Consider the following 18954-nt stretch of genomic DNA (forward strand, 5'->3'; position numbering starts at 1 on the left):
AAAAAAAAAAAAAGACTCCCATAGGTGCTCCCACACCTGCAGTGTTAAAATGTGATTCTAGCCCAACTTTGTCTGGATGCAACTGCCTGCACTGGAAGTTATACCTTTGCCTGCCGGAGCTCTGTTGTAGCCTCATGGCTCTGCTCCCTGTGCAGGTGTGTTTATAGACTGTGATCAAGTAAGCTGTTAGCCCTATTTCAGACACATTCAATTCATTGTGCTTATTTCTTTCACTCCGAGGCATGCTTTCCAAATGTGTTAGGCATCCTTCTCCCTCTTCAAACCCTCTTCAGGTTTTCAGCGTTCTCCTTGAAGAGCGCAGAGATGCACACAGGACTGCAATAGCACTCCCATCAGGGCTCAAAACAGAGGCAATAAAACCCCTTTATGCTTACAGATATGGCCTCTGTAAATGCCCGTAAGTGTCTTGTGGCAACATGAGTTGTCCTCGGAGCTCATGTTTAGATAATTTATTGGATATAATTCTTAATGTGCTTTATCTCAATGCATTATTGTGCTACCTCTCATTGTTCCTAAGGGTTTTGTTTGAGAATTGCTTTTCAATGTGAATTTTTGAGGGATTTAAAATCACTTGTAAACTGCAACTCTAGTGTTCCTCTGTAAATTTGCAATATGAATGTGTGAATGTGAGTTTTACTGTCCAGTCAATGTTTATTTAAGATTTACAGGCTGTAAGACTTTAAAGGATCTCTTTTCTTTCCCCTTTGGAGTTGGTTATCATCAGAGCCACATCTTTTACGAAACTATTAAAAACCTTCATGTGTTTCATGATTTCTCCAGGCCTTTCAACAGCTTGGTATTCATTTTCTTACTTTGGGGTTTTATTATTGTRCTTCTGGAGTGCATTGTTCTTTCTCCTCTGCTTTGCCCATTAATCCTTATTAATCTTCTGAGGCAGCACAATCTGGTGACTTGAACAAAGCACCTGGGATTGAAAGACCCAAGTGCTAATCCTGGCTTTGCAGCTGACCCGCCATGTGGCTTCAAACAAGCCACATCTCTGTCTCAGTCTCCATGTCAGTTCTACAGAGATAATAATTCTTGCTTAACTTTACCTAAATATCTCTCAGGGGCATTGTATTAAGTAGTTAATACTTGTAAAGTGATTTAGATCTCCAAATTACTGTATAAGCAGCATGGGTATTAACCATTCAGACAATTTTATACATTGAGTCCTCTGTCCTGCCCCTGTTCAGATTTACACCTGAATTCTGCCCTTGCATAAGCAGGTACCRTTTCAATGAAGACAAGTTAACTTTAATCTTTTTCAGTGTAGACAAGCAGAAGGAAAGTTCTTGCTATTTTACATTAATAAAACGGCTAGTTCTCAAAGACATTGGAGGGAGATCGCAGTTATTGCAAGAGAAGCATTGGTCACCTTGGAAAACTGCTTTAGCCTCCAAAGGAGCAGGCTCCTTATCCTGGAAAAGGTAGCTTTGTTGAAGTGCTGCTTACATTTTGAATATCTCAAATGTCGTAAAATGTTGGTGTTATGCTGTGGATTTTATGAGATTGACTGGAAGTCCAAAAGCTCAGAATTAAAGTCGATTTTTTCCAAAAGCCCATATATATGAAAGTGGGAGAAATAAAAGTTCTAGATTCTCCAAATACTGGTATCTTTGTTCAGTGAGGTGCTATGTCGGTTGGCTACGGTGCATTTGTTACTCTGTGAACATCGTCTACATTCTGCTTGGGTTGTACTGGGAAATAAGAAAGACAGGATAAAATCCCTAACTGATTAAAATCAGTAGCAAAACTCTTGCTGACTTCTGAGTAGCCACATTTCCTCCTAGGTGCAAGAGAAATTATTGCGATGGTTCCCAACTCCCTTCTATTTAAATGCTGGCTTTGACAGATTGGCYGATGGCTCCTTTTCATCATTTTTCCTCAGGTGCTAATGCAGCTGCTACTCCTTCTATTCTGCCATGTAAAAATTGTTTTCTTCATTCTTTTCTTACTCCCTTAGTACTTTTTCTCTTTATACGTTCCTTGTCTTCTGCTCCTTCTGTCCTCTGTTTGCGTGTGTCACGTCTCCCTCATCCCGCTCCTCGCGCTGACGGTGCATCCCGCTAGCACCGGCTGATCCCGAGCCGAGCGGCCGGGCTGGGCGACGTTCCCTCGGCCGCGGCCGGAGCCCTCCACCTCGCAAACAGCAGCAGGCTGAGACCGCGTGCACGGGACGCGTGCGCACGAGAGCGTGCTTGAGCGCGTGCGCTCACACGCGCGTGCGAGAGAGGCGCGCGCGGAGCCCCCGCGGCTTTCCTCGTTGCTCTGCCGGCTGCTTCTGCTGTGCAGGTCCTTCCGGAAAGGAAGGCAAAAGCCGGGCTAATGCCGAAAACACAGAAGTTGAGGGGGAAAGACGGAAACGCCAACGCGACGACGTAAAGCGGCGCGAGGTAAGTCAGCACGTGCCCTGTGGGCTGCAGAATCGGCCTGGGGCGGGTTCCCCCGTTCCCTCCTGTACTCGCTGTAACATCACAGACGACCTTAGACTGGCCCCTGATTTTTACCACGGGCGCGTGGAGCACAAGGGAGAGCAAGCGTGGAGATGCAGGGCCTAATCCCTCCTCCCGCCCTAAGCCGGGGGGCACTGCTGACCTGGTYGACTCGGGATGCCACGGCATGCCCGTCAGAGCGGGGATTCACACAGCAATCCTAGTTCACAGGGGGAAAAGAAATCCAAAGATTTCTGGAAGCCAAAGTTAAGGAATTTACAGTAGAAACAGTGAGAGACTATTTGGCTCGGGAAAAATGGGGGGGGATGCCAGTGGAAAAGGGCAGGCTTTGAAGATTTGCTAGAGCTACARCTCAGTTTAGTCACAGCATCAACATAAAGAGACAAGAGAGATGCCCTTGTATTTCAAGTTTATTTTGCAGTCTATTTTTGGAGATCTGCTGCTGAGGCGAGCTGAGCCCAGGGCTCCGTGCGCGACCCCCCCCGACGCTGYGCACGTCCAAGAGTCAGGCCGATCCCCAACCTTTCCTGCTGTCACTCTTGGCGGTGGCATTCGAATTTAGAGCTTGATCCTGCCCGCCAGTGCATGACAGACACTGAATCTGATTTTGTAAGATAGGCAGTGATGTGAGCCAAGTTTGGCAGGACAAGACCGAGCTCTTATTTTGTTTCATCTGACAGTTTCAGTGAGGCAATCTTGGTCGTCTTGTCATGCCTTGTGGAAGTGCAAATTTAGATGTCACAGAGATTTTAAAATCAGAGCTGGCAAACCACAGAAAGCTTGCCTCAGCTGGCTTAAATCTCGCTCTGGCTCTTAGTTATGTTGGATACCAAAAGGGCTGCTTCTTTAATACGCAGGAAATAATGGACTTATCTGAGTTAAGTAAGGCTGTTACAACAGCAATTCTTCCAGTCTAAAAATAAACTGACATGATAGTGACAGAGCACTGAGCAAACCATTTGGATTAAATAAGAAAACACCTGAGATTCTAKCCATTCCTTAACCCCAAACTTATTTTTTCCATTTTTGCTCATCTCTTTTTTATGCAGTCTTGGTCACAAACAAACTCGCACATGCCCAGGCTTCGTGAAATAAATTTCCTGTGCTCAGTGGAGTGAGAAACTTCTCAACAGAAAGATTTTTTTCCAAGTTTATCAGGACGCTTTTTTCTTGAGAGGTAAATTCATTTGGAACGAGGATGCAGGCTCCGTGGGTTTTTTCCAGGGCTGAGGTTTCTCATCTCCTTTCTTCTTTGCTCATTTTCACTTCTGATCGAGCGTCAAGAGCATCTGCACGGATGAAGAGGTGAATAAAAGGGAGCACAACACTGCAGTGGCTTGATGTGGTTAAAATATTTGGATGTGGCATATGTGAAYGCAATTAGCACTGACTAAAAATAGTCCTAATGATGGAAAGGGCTATGCAATGGTGTGTTTTAATTTACCTAATATAACTGTTCTCTCTAGATGTACCTGGCTGTGCTCTGTGAGCGGCTGATCTTTGACTTCAGAAAGCACTATCCTAATGGATGAGGTCTTATGGGGAAGGAAAAAAAAAAAAAAAAAAAAAAAAAGCTTGTTGCCACTTTGCCCCCTTTTCAGTATATTTTAAAATTCATTACCGATTGCTTCAAATTAGCTGGAATATTACATTTCATATGCAGAAGTAGTGCTTATATAGATTCTGCTAAAATTATTCCTTCTGGAAGAAGACACATGCATGACTGTTCATTTCAGGATAATTTTTACTTTTGCATTGATTGGCAGTCTGTATCCAGAAACGAGAGGCAGAAGTCCTGCGTGTTTTTAAAAAGCTCGTCCTTAAATACATTCTTTCTCACTTGCTTCTGGTTATCGTCAAAAAAAGYGAAGCACAATTTTAGGACTTCCAACCAAGGCTGGTTACGCAGGGACATGGTAACACCGCTGCTGACCCTGCAGCGGGGCTTTGGTGCTGCTGCAGAGCCCCCGGTGCAGCCCCCCTGCCCACCCGGCGCAGCCGCTTTCCCTCTCTCTGCCTAGGGCGCTGGGTGAGAAGCCAGACCGGGCTCCGGAGACTTTCATTTTCCTGCACCGAAGCTGTTCCTCCTGAGCTTTCCTGAACCTGCTCTTCCCCTGAGGTCTCCTGGACGGATGGGGGACAGAGCCCTCTGCTTGCTTTGGCTTGCCTTTGGTGGGGGCCGTTCACATTGATGCCGCCAGAGACCCCACAGGGCCTTCCCTGGCCCTACGGTTCCTTACGGGGGGCAGCAACGTCCATCAAAAAGCTGTCCCGACTCTTTCTGTGGTGGACGGTGCACGGGCAAAATTAACGAAGTCCAGAGGGTCGTCCCCTGCCTTTCTGTGCGCAGAGGGCAGTCTCAGCCTGCATATTTACCTGCTGCGACGGTGGGATACTCATCTGATTATTTCAAGAAAAATCCCCCCAAACCAACAAAAAAACCCCATACTAAAACTCAGTCGTTCCTTCTGAGATACAGCAGGGGCTTGAGTTTGGAGCCTTGTCCCTCCGAGTGTGTTCTGATTGCTTCTTCAACTTCTGTTTATACAATTTTACAAAATTTGGGCAGGAATCAAGAGCACATACCAGGGTGTTGGCTTTTATGAATCTCCTGGGATGTGAAAGTCAAGCTGACTGGATGAACTTTGGTTACATATTCCAGACAAGCACAATGACTCTATTTATTCAGACTTGGCAGCCAGAATGCAGATTGACTCGGTGGGTAATAAATTTTCACAGCCACAAAACTTCAGCGGCAACCAACCTGATCCCGCGCAGAAAAATGCATACAAGGAAGCAGACTTGGGTTGCAAAAATATGTTAGATTATTATTCCATGTATGTGTACCAGTCAGTTAATTTATTTGGCTATTGATTGACATGAATTGCAAAAATTATTCCAGGGATCTTTCCCCCCTTAAACGAACTACTTTCTATTACAGAATTTTCATATTGTAAAAGGACAAGTAGGGGGAAAAAAGAGAATTGTTCATGTTACAATTGACAGTCTCCTTTCAATATTTCACCCAAGACTGATTTATGTTATCCAGTGACCTCTACAGTGAAGAGCAGGGTGTTATAATGGGGATGGTTTCATGTGCTACGCCACACTTCASGGAACCAAAAGGCAATAACCACGACAATTCAGTACTCTGAACCATCTTAAGTACAATTTTGACATCTTCATGCTATGAAGCTTCAGATGCTTTCTGGGAGAGACGATGACAAAATTAATACTCTATGTGTTATAAATCAAAATGAATTGGCTCTTTAACTTGCAGATTTATGTTAACTACCTTGGTATCTGTTAATTGCATGCTCTTCAGATATTGATTGGGGATTAAAAAGTATATTTTCTTCAATCTGTGTGATGTAAAATATGCCAACAGGAAATTTTCCCTCTGCATATTAGTTCCTGTGATCACTGCCTGTAAAATTAAAACGATCAGTTTAAATGGATAAACTATGCTCATTAAAGAGGAAAAATACATTTATGTAATTAAAATTAAGAGACTAATATGTGTGGATAATGTAATTACTTTGGGCACACACACACTCAGCTCAATCCCAGCCTCTTGTGCCTCTCCTGGGTCTGTGAATCTCGCTACCTTAATTGCTGGCACGGAGGGAGCGCTCGAGAACGGCTTGCCCACTGCAGTCCCGCAGCTCCTCGTCACGTGTCCGTCTTGCACTTGGCCTCCGTCATCCATAGCTCACATTCTCTGTGTCGGTCACAGTCCTCCAAATATCACCCTTAGGAACGCAGTGGCACCCGCCCCCCCCCCTTTGCACGACCACAGAAACTTTCCATTTGCTTCTTGGCGATTTCAAAGTTGACAACAAAATCGCCTGCTAAGCTTTCAAAACCTGCTCCTTTAGAAATCGGGGAAGCCAGGAGCTTGCTAGTTCTTGTAYAGTTCACCGTCAGCTGTTTAAACAACTGGGCTACTCAAATGAGTGTGAGTACTCAGAGGTAATTAATTACGTARAGAATATCTGCAAATCATTCATGTGCTGTTCCTATACCCACAACTTTAATTTCTTTCTTTCCTGTTCTGAAGCCTAGAAACAGATCTGAGATTAAAGAGTCTCAGAATTAAGAAGCAAAGAGAAAGTGGGTACCTCCATTCACACTTAAATACARATCCATAAGGCAACTATCAACTCAGTTCGAAGAAGTTCGAGTCAGTGTTATTCTTTTTTGGGCCTATTTCCTGGTAGGTACAGAAAACTTATTATTTTGTTTATCTAACAGGCACATTTATTTAACATTTTTGTGCTTGTTAAGCAAACCTACAGGCCCCAACTGAGATTCTGCAAAGCGTTTTAAGTAGCAGGGGGCAGCCCATGCCTCGGGGAATTTTTTGTCTATACAGTCAGATCAGAAAAAAGACAATTAGTCCCATTTTAAAGATAGGGGATCAAGTCAAATTAATTGTTAAAGACTGTTCACAGTGCCACTTGCAACACCTCGAATTGAGAAATGGGAGTCCTGCTCTGCTTTGGTTGCCGCTCTGGTTGCAAAATCTATTTTGGCCTCTGGAGAGCCTGTTCAAGTGCAGAGGCAGAAGACTTGGGCTAAGTAAGTTGTACATAAAAGCTCTAATTACTGAATGAAGACCTTGCATAGCATACATAGTACTAGCGATCCAAGCACAGGAAAGATATTAATAGTTACAAGCAGCAGCATTGAACCTACATACCACGTGTGCGCACCCAAAYGGCTGTACTTTTCCACTATCCCTCCTCAGCATAAATACACTAATGCTCTTTCCTTTCCTGCGTAACGTACGCTGTCRCATCTCTTCTTCTATTTGTTATGATGCAAAACAGAATTTCAGTGCTCTGGGTCGCCAGCCCAGGCCACGCTGATGCCCGCTGCACAGAATCCCCCCTCTCTTCCCAAGCTAATCGCTGGCTCTTGCCTCTCCCAGCGCTCGGCCCCACGCTCCAAACACCACAGTACCTTTGCGCGCTGTTGGTATTCCTCAGGCGTCCTTTCTGTCCCTCACTTTACTTTGCCCTACACTGTCTATGATGTGCTGTATTTTAAACTATCTAGACAAGCAGGAAGAGTAATTAAATGTGAAGTGCTTCAGGATGAAATACATTAAACAGAAAGAAATTGTATAAATATGTAAATAATTGAATCCATGTGCTGAATCTTCTTAATATCACGAAGCTTTGCTCMAAATAGATGAAGTAGTAGTTTACTATGAATATTAAAATGTTTTGACTTACCTGTTGTTTGGAATATAATGTAAAATATAGACTTTTAGTAAAGAGAAAAAAAAAATGGAGCTTTTTCAGGCCTACATACCTAGAATTATTTGTCTAAGWTTCTGAATTTTGGAACTGTGTATAGCTACAATTATCCTTGATCGAAATAATGTCATTTGAAAACCATGTTACATCCAGCACTGGACCCGTGTGAGATCTGCAAAGGCAGGGGGCTCTGCAGCTGGGGGCAGAATTTCCACCACGCGCTCTGGAGAATGTCTGGGCCGTGCGTTTTCGTGCAAGGAGGGAGAGCAGGGGCTCCTGCCCCCTCAGCGCCCACTAAATCTGTGCCAGTATACTGCGAGAGCAAGGCGGGGAGCGTGCGAGAGCACAGCTCGGCAATTAGGCACTGGGCCGCCCCCGGGAAAGTCAAGGTCCAGTCGTAGCCTAGGGAGCACCTAATTTTCTAGACGAAGCAGAGCAAGGTTTTAAGGAGAAGCTGGGAGAGACCCATGCGGCCAGAAAACCAACTCTCCTGAGACACGGGAGACGTGGGCTGAAGAATCTGCTCCTGGCCAGGTAGTCTGGGGTCTCTGAAAACCAGGCGAGCGCTCCAATTGCTGTGTTAGGGATTGAAGCACAAATGCACAGCCAAGGCTTTTCCTTAGCTGCCTTTAGCTTTCTTAGTGTGCTCAGGCCACAGAGCAGGGACTTAAAATGCCCACAGGAGAGACGACAGCCGGGCGGGGGGGGGGGATGCAGGGGATGCTAACGAGGCTTTTGGTACATTAAGTGACCCAGGGGCTAGTCCCCAGGGCCCCGCTTTAGACACTTGCGCTTGAAGGTTTTTGGCCTGAATCCTTAATACAGAATTCCTCTTTCTCCCCTCCTTGGCTGCTCTTTAAAACAAAACAAAATCGAATCAGAAAGAGACTGATACAAAAACCTTCTGGGTTGCATCAAGGTCATAAATCAAGACCACTGCAGAACATTCCCCACAAATACAGCAGTTAGCACGTGCAGTCTGGCACAAAACAAGAACATCTGCTACTCCATTTACAGTACTTTCATGTATTTTGATAACCTTTATGTATATTTTGAAAAAAAAGCATTAGAAAAATATTTGCAGTAACTCAATCTCAATGTGAAACATTCTGCAAGTTATGTATCGGTTGTCTGGGTCTTACCTGGTCRTTCTCTTCTTCATCACTACTTAACTTGAGGTCATCCTCTAGCATTCTGGAAAGCAAGCAATCAAATAAATTATAATTTGCCAAAATGCTTTAGATCTGATTTTTTTGGTGTTACTCTAAAAATTTGATAATTTAAATAAAAAGAAAAAAAAATGTTATCCAAGTAACTGTACAAGTGGCATTGTCCTTATATTTTTTTCCTTAGGCAGCTGTTATCAACTAGCTTCTTAATTCATTTCCTACTGTTAGTGCTTAAGTGGAAATATTTACTATGGTAGTTATGGATTTTGAGATGATTATTGTTATTAAACTCACCRACAAACAGTTTTTATATGCTAAAAATAATACTTTTGATGCTGACAGGTCAATATTCTCTATAAAGAAAAAATTTTGCTCCATTTGGCTTTGAACTTACAAAACAGAAGTAGATATTTACACAGGCAGTACTATGGCATGAAATAAGATTCACAGATATTTCCCAAAGGCCATTTTTTACCTTATTGCAAGTTCAATGCAAAACTGACATTGACTGAAACAATTAAAATTAAAATATATTGTCTCAGGGCACAGGAGCATCCACAAGGAGTTCATTGTTGTATAAACACAGAAAATAATGCTGCTTTTCAAACGGATATTTCATCCTTCCTTTCCATGTCCCTTCCTCGACTTCCTTAAGTTGGCTTACAAAGAAGGAGGAGTTTGTTTTTACCTCTATGCATTTTTTTACAAGCTAGGGTTAAGCAACCAGCAGTAAAAGGCATTGAAGAGATGTAAAGATTTCCTCCAGTGCTTGAAAGGTCTTAAAAACTCAGGATTTATTTTTGACAAAAAAAATGCCTCTGTAACAGTAATCCTTCAAAAAGTTGCTAATTTTTCGTGCTTTCTGGGAGAAGCGGCTCTGCAATTTAGCCCCGACTCCAGAAGGAAGCTCGGCGACCAATTTAAACACGTCCGATGACGTGGGTGGTCCCCGGCGTGTAAATACATCGAGAAGACGTACGGAGGAATTTCAAAGCGCCTCGTCGTGCTTGTGCCTGGGTCTCCGGCGGGCGGGATTGCTGCGCGGGCGGCGCGCTGCTGCGTGGCTCCCAGGCGAGTGCCGAGCCCGGGAGGAGCGCAGAGCCTCGCCGCCCTCCGCCGGGAGCCGTCGCCGGTGGCGCCGCGCGCAGCGAGCCGCCCAGCTACCGCTTGCCGCCGCGTCCCAGCTGCTTCCAGGTTTCCCCCGCAGCACGTTTCGGGGAAGGTAGAACGGTAACAGCGGGATGCGTGTGGGGGGGTCCGAGCAGAAATTCCTGCGAGTTCATCTCCTAAAGAATCCCATCCTGCTTTTCTTTTTTCCCTGTGTTTACTACCATTTATGCTAAGATTTTTCTTTTGTAAAACATATCGACATATCAAGTTCAACAAAATCTGGTTGCAGCTCAGAAACTTCAAGTATAAAAAGTATACGGGCAGCTCACCGAGTTGCAGAGACATGACTGTCTCACGACGAGACTCCACCACGTTTTAACGGGAAATATGCCCGCAGGCAGGAGAAAAGGCATTCTGCCATCTCCTGAGTTGGAAAAATATCCTGTCACTAGATCGATGCATATGCAGCCCTACGCTTCCCATAAACACTGGAAGAGCCACATCGGCTTTGGAGTCTGTCACTTGGATGGACACATTAGGACCAGCAATATTATGAGTATTCATTAACAGCAAGTTAGATCTGTTTAGGGCATCCCTGAGGAGGAAGTGTTGGAAAATAGAAAGCTTAGATTTGGGACTGGGCGTTAGGTAATTACATGTGATGAAATTCCTGCTGATAGTTAATCGTAGAAAGATGTGCCAGTTACACGATGAGCATTGCACTTACGATGTCGCTGGCTACTCTTCTTTGATTTTAAGAGTTTGAGTTTCTGTCAGCGATACGTTAGTTAAGCACATTGTTTAAGATTTAGCAGTTTAGCGCCTCCCRTAAATTGAAGCTGAAAACCAAAAGCTTACGATGAAATATTCTAAGGAGCTCTCTGTATTTATCAGATTGCCCTGGCCTTTGGCATCAGCATCAAATGATGTGGATTATAGCCCACAAATACATGCTACTTGACTCTTGGAAGTCTTCAGGTTTTATGGAAGAGTAAAGTGGAGTTAAGGTAAGAAAGACACAAAAAACACAAATAAGAATCATCCATACAGGAGAAACAAGAAGCAGCAGTGCTGGCCTATCAAGATCTCTCTGCTTGTATGTTTTTGGCCTGTCTTTATTTTTCTTGTCTGTTTCTCATTTTAGAGCGGTTGCTTTCCAAGGAAAGCACAGCCTGCCGGCTTGTGGCTCTTGGCCCTCTCTGGAACTACTGTGAGTGCACAAACAACGCTGTGGTGACAGAAAAGCAGGTCGTCATAAAACTAACTTTCTTTATTTCGTTCTCTTTGCCTTGCCTTGCCTTGCCTTGCCCTGCCTTCCCTTCCTTCTTCCCTAGAAGTGGATCTAGCCCACACAGTCCATGCCTCTGTCAGGTTAGGACAGTTTGCCAGATGTCTACCTTGCAAAGATGGTATCTGTTTCCCTACTGTGCGGGAATAGCTGCAGTGCCTAGAAGCCTTCCCTGGTTCACAGCCAGGTCAGACCTTCAGCCCYGATCTGCAGAGCTACAGCCAGAGCAGGACATGGTGCCACCAGTGATGTTAGCRTCACCCACCAGCTCTTCTGGAGAGCTCTGAGGCCCTCTGGACACCATGCAGCTTGCAAACCCCAGGCAGAAACCCACCCTTGATTAGGAGAAGTATTTGCATTAGAGGGATTGCAGTTTGGAATATGGATCTTAAGGAATTCAGATCAATTTTAAGTCTGAATGCTTTTGAGGGATGCTTCACCTTGACAACTCACTTCCACTGTGACAATGATCATGGTTAAAAGCATGTAACTCTACCAGCAGATCCTGCTTGAAAAGAGGGAGGACAGAAGAGAAGAAAAATACTCTAAGCTCACAAGAGACATTACATTAATTTGTAATTTATCTGAAAAGCACTTTGGCACAGCTTCAGCAAAGAGTGAGCTTTGTTACCTCCTCTGTTAACAAAGCACTTCAGATCATATTTAAATCAAACCCTGTTCAGAACAGGATTTCTTTATATAGTCTGGCAAACTAGTATAATGATGGACAGTCAAACATATACAAGCTAATGTGCAAACACAACCTTTTCCACTCTGCCCAGCCCTCACCCTTGCCATTTTCTATAACACCCTTTTCAGAATATGCAAAATGTAGGCCAGTAAGCAACACTGTCCATGGGTTTTTGAAATGGGTTAGGTTTTGATGTGTTCAGTGTTCAGGCCCAAGTAGAAAGTAGATGCAAATTTGTATATATATTAAAAAAAAAAAAAAAAAAAAAAAAAAAAAAGGCAGTGGTACTCAAGGTGGCTCTGAAAAACCCACATTACAGGGCTTCAGCGTGTGAATGTGAAGTTACTTTGCACACTCTACCCATAGGCATTTGCAGTGAAATCCCTGCGAGGCCGCTGAGGCCGCAGTGGATGGAAGGGCCGGGCTGGGAGTGCTGGCTGTATGCTAATTAATGCATTTTTTTTCCTTTATCCTTGAAGGACAAAACAGGTAGAGACGTAATGAAAGGAAATGAGGATGAGCTTGGGATACTGAGAAATGCTTCAGCCAGCCAGCTGGTTTCTTTCTCCCGCAACCAATTAAGAGGTTTCAAGCCGGGGTGCTCTGCCAGGCAGTCACTGTGGAAAATGGGAGGGGGGATAAGGACTGCTTAAATATAACGGAAAATAGACAGAAAGCCTCCTAAAGGACGCAGATATCCAATTTCAATGTGACTGCACGTCCAAATCTCGGAAAGCGTGATGTCTWTCCTCTGCGGGCTGTTTGCTGCCTTGGTCCGGCAGGCTGCCGGGGGCTGTGCGGGACCCTGCGGAGAGCCCCTGCGTGTGCCTGCACCAGCCCTGGCGTGCGGGGGCACGGGAGGTGCTCCGGCTCCAAACGGATGGGGCTGGGCACGGGGGGTCGYGGGCGGCTGCCCCGGGAGCCACCGTGCTCAGCGGGGCGCACAGCTGAGCTGCTTTGGCTGCCTGTCTTTTATCCTGATTTGTCACCATGCTGTTGGAAAGCCAAGTCCTAGGAAAGGATGAGCTTCAGGCTGAGCTGGGTCTCAGGGGAAGGCACGAAGTCCTCTAGTTTCCCCTCCAGGAAGTAGCATCAAAGCAATAATTTCGAATGTGTCGCTAGGACCAGGACCTAGAGACTCTTGTGTCAGAAACAGTTGGAGAAGGAGTTGCTGAGAGAAGGGATGTAGATGGTGCAAYGTCTCCATGGATGGCTTTCAGCAGMCAGTTTGGGAATCAGTTGCAACTTYTAATATCTGGAGCCAGCTTGAGACCTGTCCAGTAGAGCCCCAGTTGGGAGAATGCCTGTTCTCCTTCTGGGTTTATGGCAATATTGGGAATAAAGTCCAGTTCTTTAACAGTCTGAGATCTACTAAAGGATTTCAGCAAGAGTTTGATTTACCTTTCATTAATACCAAGGATGTGAAGACCCAGTCACAGCCTTGACATCTGCTGGTACACATGAAAGAAGAAGCAGGCCTCACACTTACATTTWACATTAATTTCTGATATATTTCTGGGCTTTGTGAACTCTTTCTTTCACTCCGCAAATTATTTGTTAAAGAGTTAAACTCAAAAATGCTTCTGTGGTTTTATTTTGCAATGAGATAGGTTGCAAGCCTTTTGGCTTGTAAATCAAAGGAAAAGCRAAGTAGCCCTGAAAATTTTTAAGAGAGGTTAAAAGAATGAGGTGGAAAACCTTCTCATATCCCTCTGGTAGTCTAAGCTACTGTACTAGAGACGTTCTTCAAGATATTTTTGATATTTAGAACAACAAAAAGATTTGAGATGAGAAAAGAAAAATATTGGTATTAATTAAATCAGTATCATAATGTTTTAGGAGAGAAGATGATTCTGGTTTGCAAGCCTGGGGCACAAATCTATGTATGATGCAACGGTCATTGAAATAATTACAGAAATTGCCATCTTTGCAATTTGTGAAAGATCTTGTTAAGAAAGAACTCATGAGTGCTGATCTGCTTGAGTATATTCCATTTTCATGTGAGACATTAAAAAGCGGTATCTCAGTCAGAATACAGAGGATATAGAGATACAGCRTACTGAGGACTTTTGTGGTTTCTGCTCACTACGTAGGGAAGTGATCTTATTAGTGGAAAAATACTTWGATTTTAGCTGAAGAGGAACCCAAACAGCAAAGAGCTGTGATGAAACATGAAAGTCAGACAACTAAGTGCTCATTCAAGTTTAYACCATCACTGTTTCATCTGAATGAGACTGTTTAGGATCAAATTATCTTATTTTTTAATACATAATATTGACGGTTTGTTTTCTTTGCCATAAAAACGTAGTGGCCTTTCAAGAACATTACCACAAACCCCGAATGAAAATATTCTTCTAAGCAGGGCCATGCTGGAAGGCTCTCAGAGTGGCTCCAGTTGCTTAAAGTCACAACTGATGCACTGATATAGGGTGTGCTTCACACGGTTGGAAAACAAAACCAAATCTTCTTGGAAACCCAAGGCTGTGCGAGACCTTTAACTGTGCTGCCAGCAAAACGAGCCAGAATGCCAGGCAGGAATCTGCCTTTCTTGTGGAAACCCTCCTGTTGAGGGAGCTAGAGGTGCTCACAAGGTATAGATAACAGGACTTGGGCACTAATATGATAAATCCAGCCTCTGCGAATGGCTTCTTTTTAGAAGATAAATGAAGCAAAAATATGCCTAGTAAGAAGCATGGAGACTTCATAAGAAACAGATGGACACATTTCCTTCCTCAAAAGAAGGGGAAAAAAAAGGAAAAGGGAAACAAATGTTATTGTTAGTACCTTGGTTACCTGCACACAACAGATGGCCAGTTACATTTGCTCCTTAGCAAAACTGAAACAGGTATTTCAAGTAGCTTTGCTTACTAATTCTAAATGTAGGAGTAGCCGATTTTATAGAGCTATAATTTTTAATTAATTGGATTCTGATTGCTGAAACTATCTTTCACTTTAGTGTCATAACTGATGCAAATCTTTCACTTCAAAAAAGTCCATGCATTTATATAGTCTCAAAAGTGTAGTATTTATTCCTGTTTTATATGAAATAAAGTCAGAGGCTTATGGACAGAGGTAAACGACTAGATCAAGAGCGTATTTTATAAATGCTGTAATAGAGCTTTTAGCAGGCTTGTAATACCTAAGCAAACACTGCATCTAAAACTCAGTTTGAGTATATGATGTTTAAGTTTTAAAAAACYCTCAACAAACAGTTTGTTCCACTACTTAGAAACATGTAAGAGGACATGATTATCCAGAATACTGTCAAATCTAATTAAAAAACGAGTAAGAAGGCCAGTAAAATCATGCTGGTGAAATGTTAATGTACTGAATGTTGGAATGAAGTATGTATATCGGCGCGAGATTTAATTCTGGAGCGCAGAATTCAAAGCGGTGTCGTTACCGCTGAAGTGGCTGGTGCTCGGGTGACCGGCGCAGAAAGCCGAACCAGAAGTCARGCAGGAGCAAGGGAAAACAAACACAGTCAAAGCACGGGCTGACGTTGCTGACTTCTTGGCAGGGCGGCCGGAGAGCCTGCTCGCTTCCCCACCGCCCACAGCGGTCCCACGGGAGCGGCGCGTCGAGCCCAAGGACCCAGACTGCCTCTTCAAGGAGGAGCGAAGTTCTCCAGGAGAAAAAGAAGGAGCAACCGGCTAGCGCGAGCCCCACTTCCAGAGCCAAGAAGCCACATAAAAATGCATATATACTTGGAGGGAGGGAGGAACGATGAGCTACCTACTGGCTCGCTCCTAAGCGCCGGCCTGAGCAGCCCYGTCGCTCTGAGGGCTTACCAGGGTCTCAGGGCTAATCGTGCTCTGGGTGACAGCAGGAAACATGTTTGGGGAACAAAAGTTTTGAATGAGCYGTGTATAACGCCCCAGCCCATTTCTTGCCTCCCTGCCTCCGCTCGTCGCAGGCTCTCTGGGGGCGACTAGCACTTATTTACTGACGCTGTTTGCCTGATTTCCTAGCAATTTCCGATGCTGCCTTCTACAAAATATTATTTCAAACGTGAAGTGAAATAAGAGTGCGTGAACTGTGCYGCCGCACCTTGTGCGTCAGCTGTCGCGGTAGAAATCTTGAGGAATTTATGCGTCTGCGACTCAAATTGCCACTGCTCAGTCTCCCTGCTGAAGGTGCAGAATCTGATTTTGGAGTTGGTGATTAGTTTTTTACGAATAGCCTCTTTCTGCCTACTCCCCATCATTACAAACATCTGTCCTCACGCTGGAGTCATCATCCCCCACATTTTTATTCCCTCGCTCGCTTGCAGATGACTGCAGTCATCTGTAAAACGCAGACCATTCGTTTAGCGATGTTCCTAACTAAGGTGCTGCAACAGTATTTATTCACATCTCACTCATCAGGCGAGAAAAATTAGATTGTTTAGGCTAGAGGTTCTGAAACTTTGCTCCGGTCCCATGSTGACAAAAAGGGAAATATCTCACASTGTAGCAGTGATGGGAAAAGTGGCAGCTCCTGTGTCCCTGGGCAGAAGTTGCTGCCCTGGTGCCTGCCTCATATGCCAGGGGCTCAGGGTGCCTCTTTTTGCCAGGGTACCTCGCTGGGCGCTGACCTCTGTTTGCCTGTTCGTCTCCATMTCTGAAGCATTTTCAGAGGTGCAGCTTCTGAGGACACAGCCTCCAAGGCAAACGGGGAAATTAAGAAGGATTTTCCTTCTTTCTGGACGAAAATTTTTGCCTTTTTTTTTTTTTTTTTTTAACCWAAGTCACTTTTKTTTAAGTGAGGCTGAATTACCAGACCTTTCAGACTATTTGGTAAATTGTTCCATCCTCGMTGTTGGATCCTCGCCCTGCTCCCCTCTACGAAGTCTTGCCTTTGGCGAATATCATTTCCTTCCAGGTCATAGCTAACAACGCTGCRTCTCCCTGCGCAGCTGCTCAAAAAAAGTGCTCCTTTGGCCTGGATCTTTCACTGGCATAACTTTTAGAATTGGAAAAGAGCTAGGACTTTTTAATTTGCACTTAACTGATATTGCACGCAATACATTTGTAAAACCAAATGCCTTAAAAAGGTCTATTACAACTTCGTTAGTAGCTTTATCATCCAAACTTGCCAACTCCTCACAGAATGAAATCAGCTGGGGTTGATAAGAACYGATATTCCTTTCCTTAAAAACAGAATATTGAATGGCAGTAATCAGGCTCTTACCCTTCAGCTCCTTGATGGAATTAATGGGATCCTGTTTGGGCTCCCACCGCACTTTGTTTAGGATAGGTGCCAGGCGAATCGTCCTGAAACTAAAACTTTCTTTCTTGGCCTTTTGGCGTATTGCACAGCATTAGCTGCCTCCTGGGGTTTATCCTCCATTTCAAGGTGTGTCACAAGCAATCCTCAGATATCACTAGCCAGCTTCATAGCTACGAGGCAGCTGGTGAGGTCTCAGGATAATGGAGGTTTGTTTCTGGGGTAACTGATTTTAAATAATTTATTCCTACTAGACACTGATGAGCTTCCTGTCCGTCTACTAGTCATCCTGTTTTCCTGGTACAAAATTTGTAGTGAATCTAGTATTATTTTCAGTGAAGCAAGTATCTTTAGTGAATCAGACTTTAATATTTCCAATTATTAAGGGGCTATTGCTAGAATTTCTTTGCTGTTGTTGTTCTTTATATACTTTAAAAACACCCTTATTCTCATTGTTCTTGAACTTTCCCCTGGCATCCTCCACTCCTTATATCCACATATCTACTTATATCCATGTATCCATTCCACCTATCAGTCTTCAACATTTTAAAATTTCTCTTTTGGATTGATTGTTACCTTCCCCTTTCATGGTACATACATTAGCTATTTCATCACTAACTGCTCATTGCTGACTGCTCTTTCARTTCTTGTTGCTACTTTTATTTCCCCATTGAAACGGAGTTAGTTTGCAGCAAAGTTAGGCTTTTCCTTGATTGTGGAAATGCAGGCTTTTGGCAACCTAATAAGCTCTGCTTAAAGAATCYTGAGTTTTTACTTTCATCCTTATTTCTAGATTTTTCTACTCCATCAGTTCTGGTCAACGATTTCTTCCACTTTGGGACACTAGACTTTACTTACTGGGACTGTCCATTATTTGTTGAGCTTGATTGTAAAAAAAAAATCATGATCTAGTTCCCTGGCAACTATGGGCCTGATTTATCTTTAGTYAAAAAAAGCAGCCGATAGGCCTAGTGAAATGTTCTTTGTGTMAGAAAAGTATCACGAAGACCATCAACAGCCTTCATTTTGTTTTAATGCCTGCCTGCCCAGGACCYCTGGCAATGTCTTCAAAATAAGACGTTGAGCATCAACGTGACGCTTCTGCCTTTGCCTCACAGCCTGGTGCTGCTGGAGCAGCTCCATCCTCTTCTGGATTTTGGCTTGAGGACATGGTGGAGCCCCTTGCCCGGCACCTGGTACCAAGTTCCTCCGCGTGCAGTCAAGATGCTGAAGGACGGAGCAGTGGAAACAAGAACGTATGGAAATTACACGTCCTCTGTAATCTAATGAGCTCCAGCTAGTAGAAGCACATCTGTGAAAGACACAACAGGACCCCCAAAGTTTTCACTATTTCCTTTCAAACACTTCTCCTAGCCATTTCCTGGAAAACCATTACATACATTTTACTCAGTCCCGTCTTTAATACTTATAGCTTCATTTAGTTTTAATATAGTTATAAATGGGCTGTAGCGGCCTGCTTCTTTTAATAACTAAGTAAATGAAACCCTGTCTGTAATAATAAATGAACCATCCATCTGGGAGGCCTCCAGTAAAAATTTCAACAGGTATTTATTGCTCCTTTATGTAAACAGTACTCTGGACAATGCAAGTGATTATACTTTCTGTCAGTCCCGTCAAGAAGGAGACAGTATAGTTTTGGACAAAGTTCCACAGAGTACACACTGAATTTACAGGTATATTTGGCTAGATGGAGAGAAAATGATTAAAACAAGCAAGCAAACTGACA

At 43.9% G+C, this 18954-nt stretch overlaps 1 protein-coding gene across 1 annotated transcript in view; it reads right to left on the bottom strand.

Moving 5' to 3' along the window:
- The window catches only part of AFF3 (ALF transcription elongation factor 3), a 277596-nt gene that overhangs the window by 81742 nt on the left and 176900 nt on the right, over positions 1–18954 (bottom strand). Inside the window, exon 8 of the mRNA XM_085321605.1 lies at positions 8884–8935. Coding sequence (XP_085177731.1) covers positions 8884–8935 — 52 coding nt within the window. The remainder of the gene's footprint in view (positions 1–8883; positions 8936–18954) is intronic.

Source organism: Rhea americana, unplaced genomic scaffold (genome assembly GCF_003343005.1).
Source record: "Rhea americana isolate MKP2758 unplaced genomic scaffold, rheAme1 scaffold_7, whole genome shotgun sequence".
Lineage (NCBI taxonomy): Eukaryota > Metazoa > Chordata > Aves > Rheiformes > Rheidae > Rhea > Rhea americana.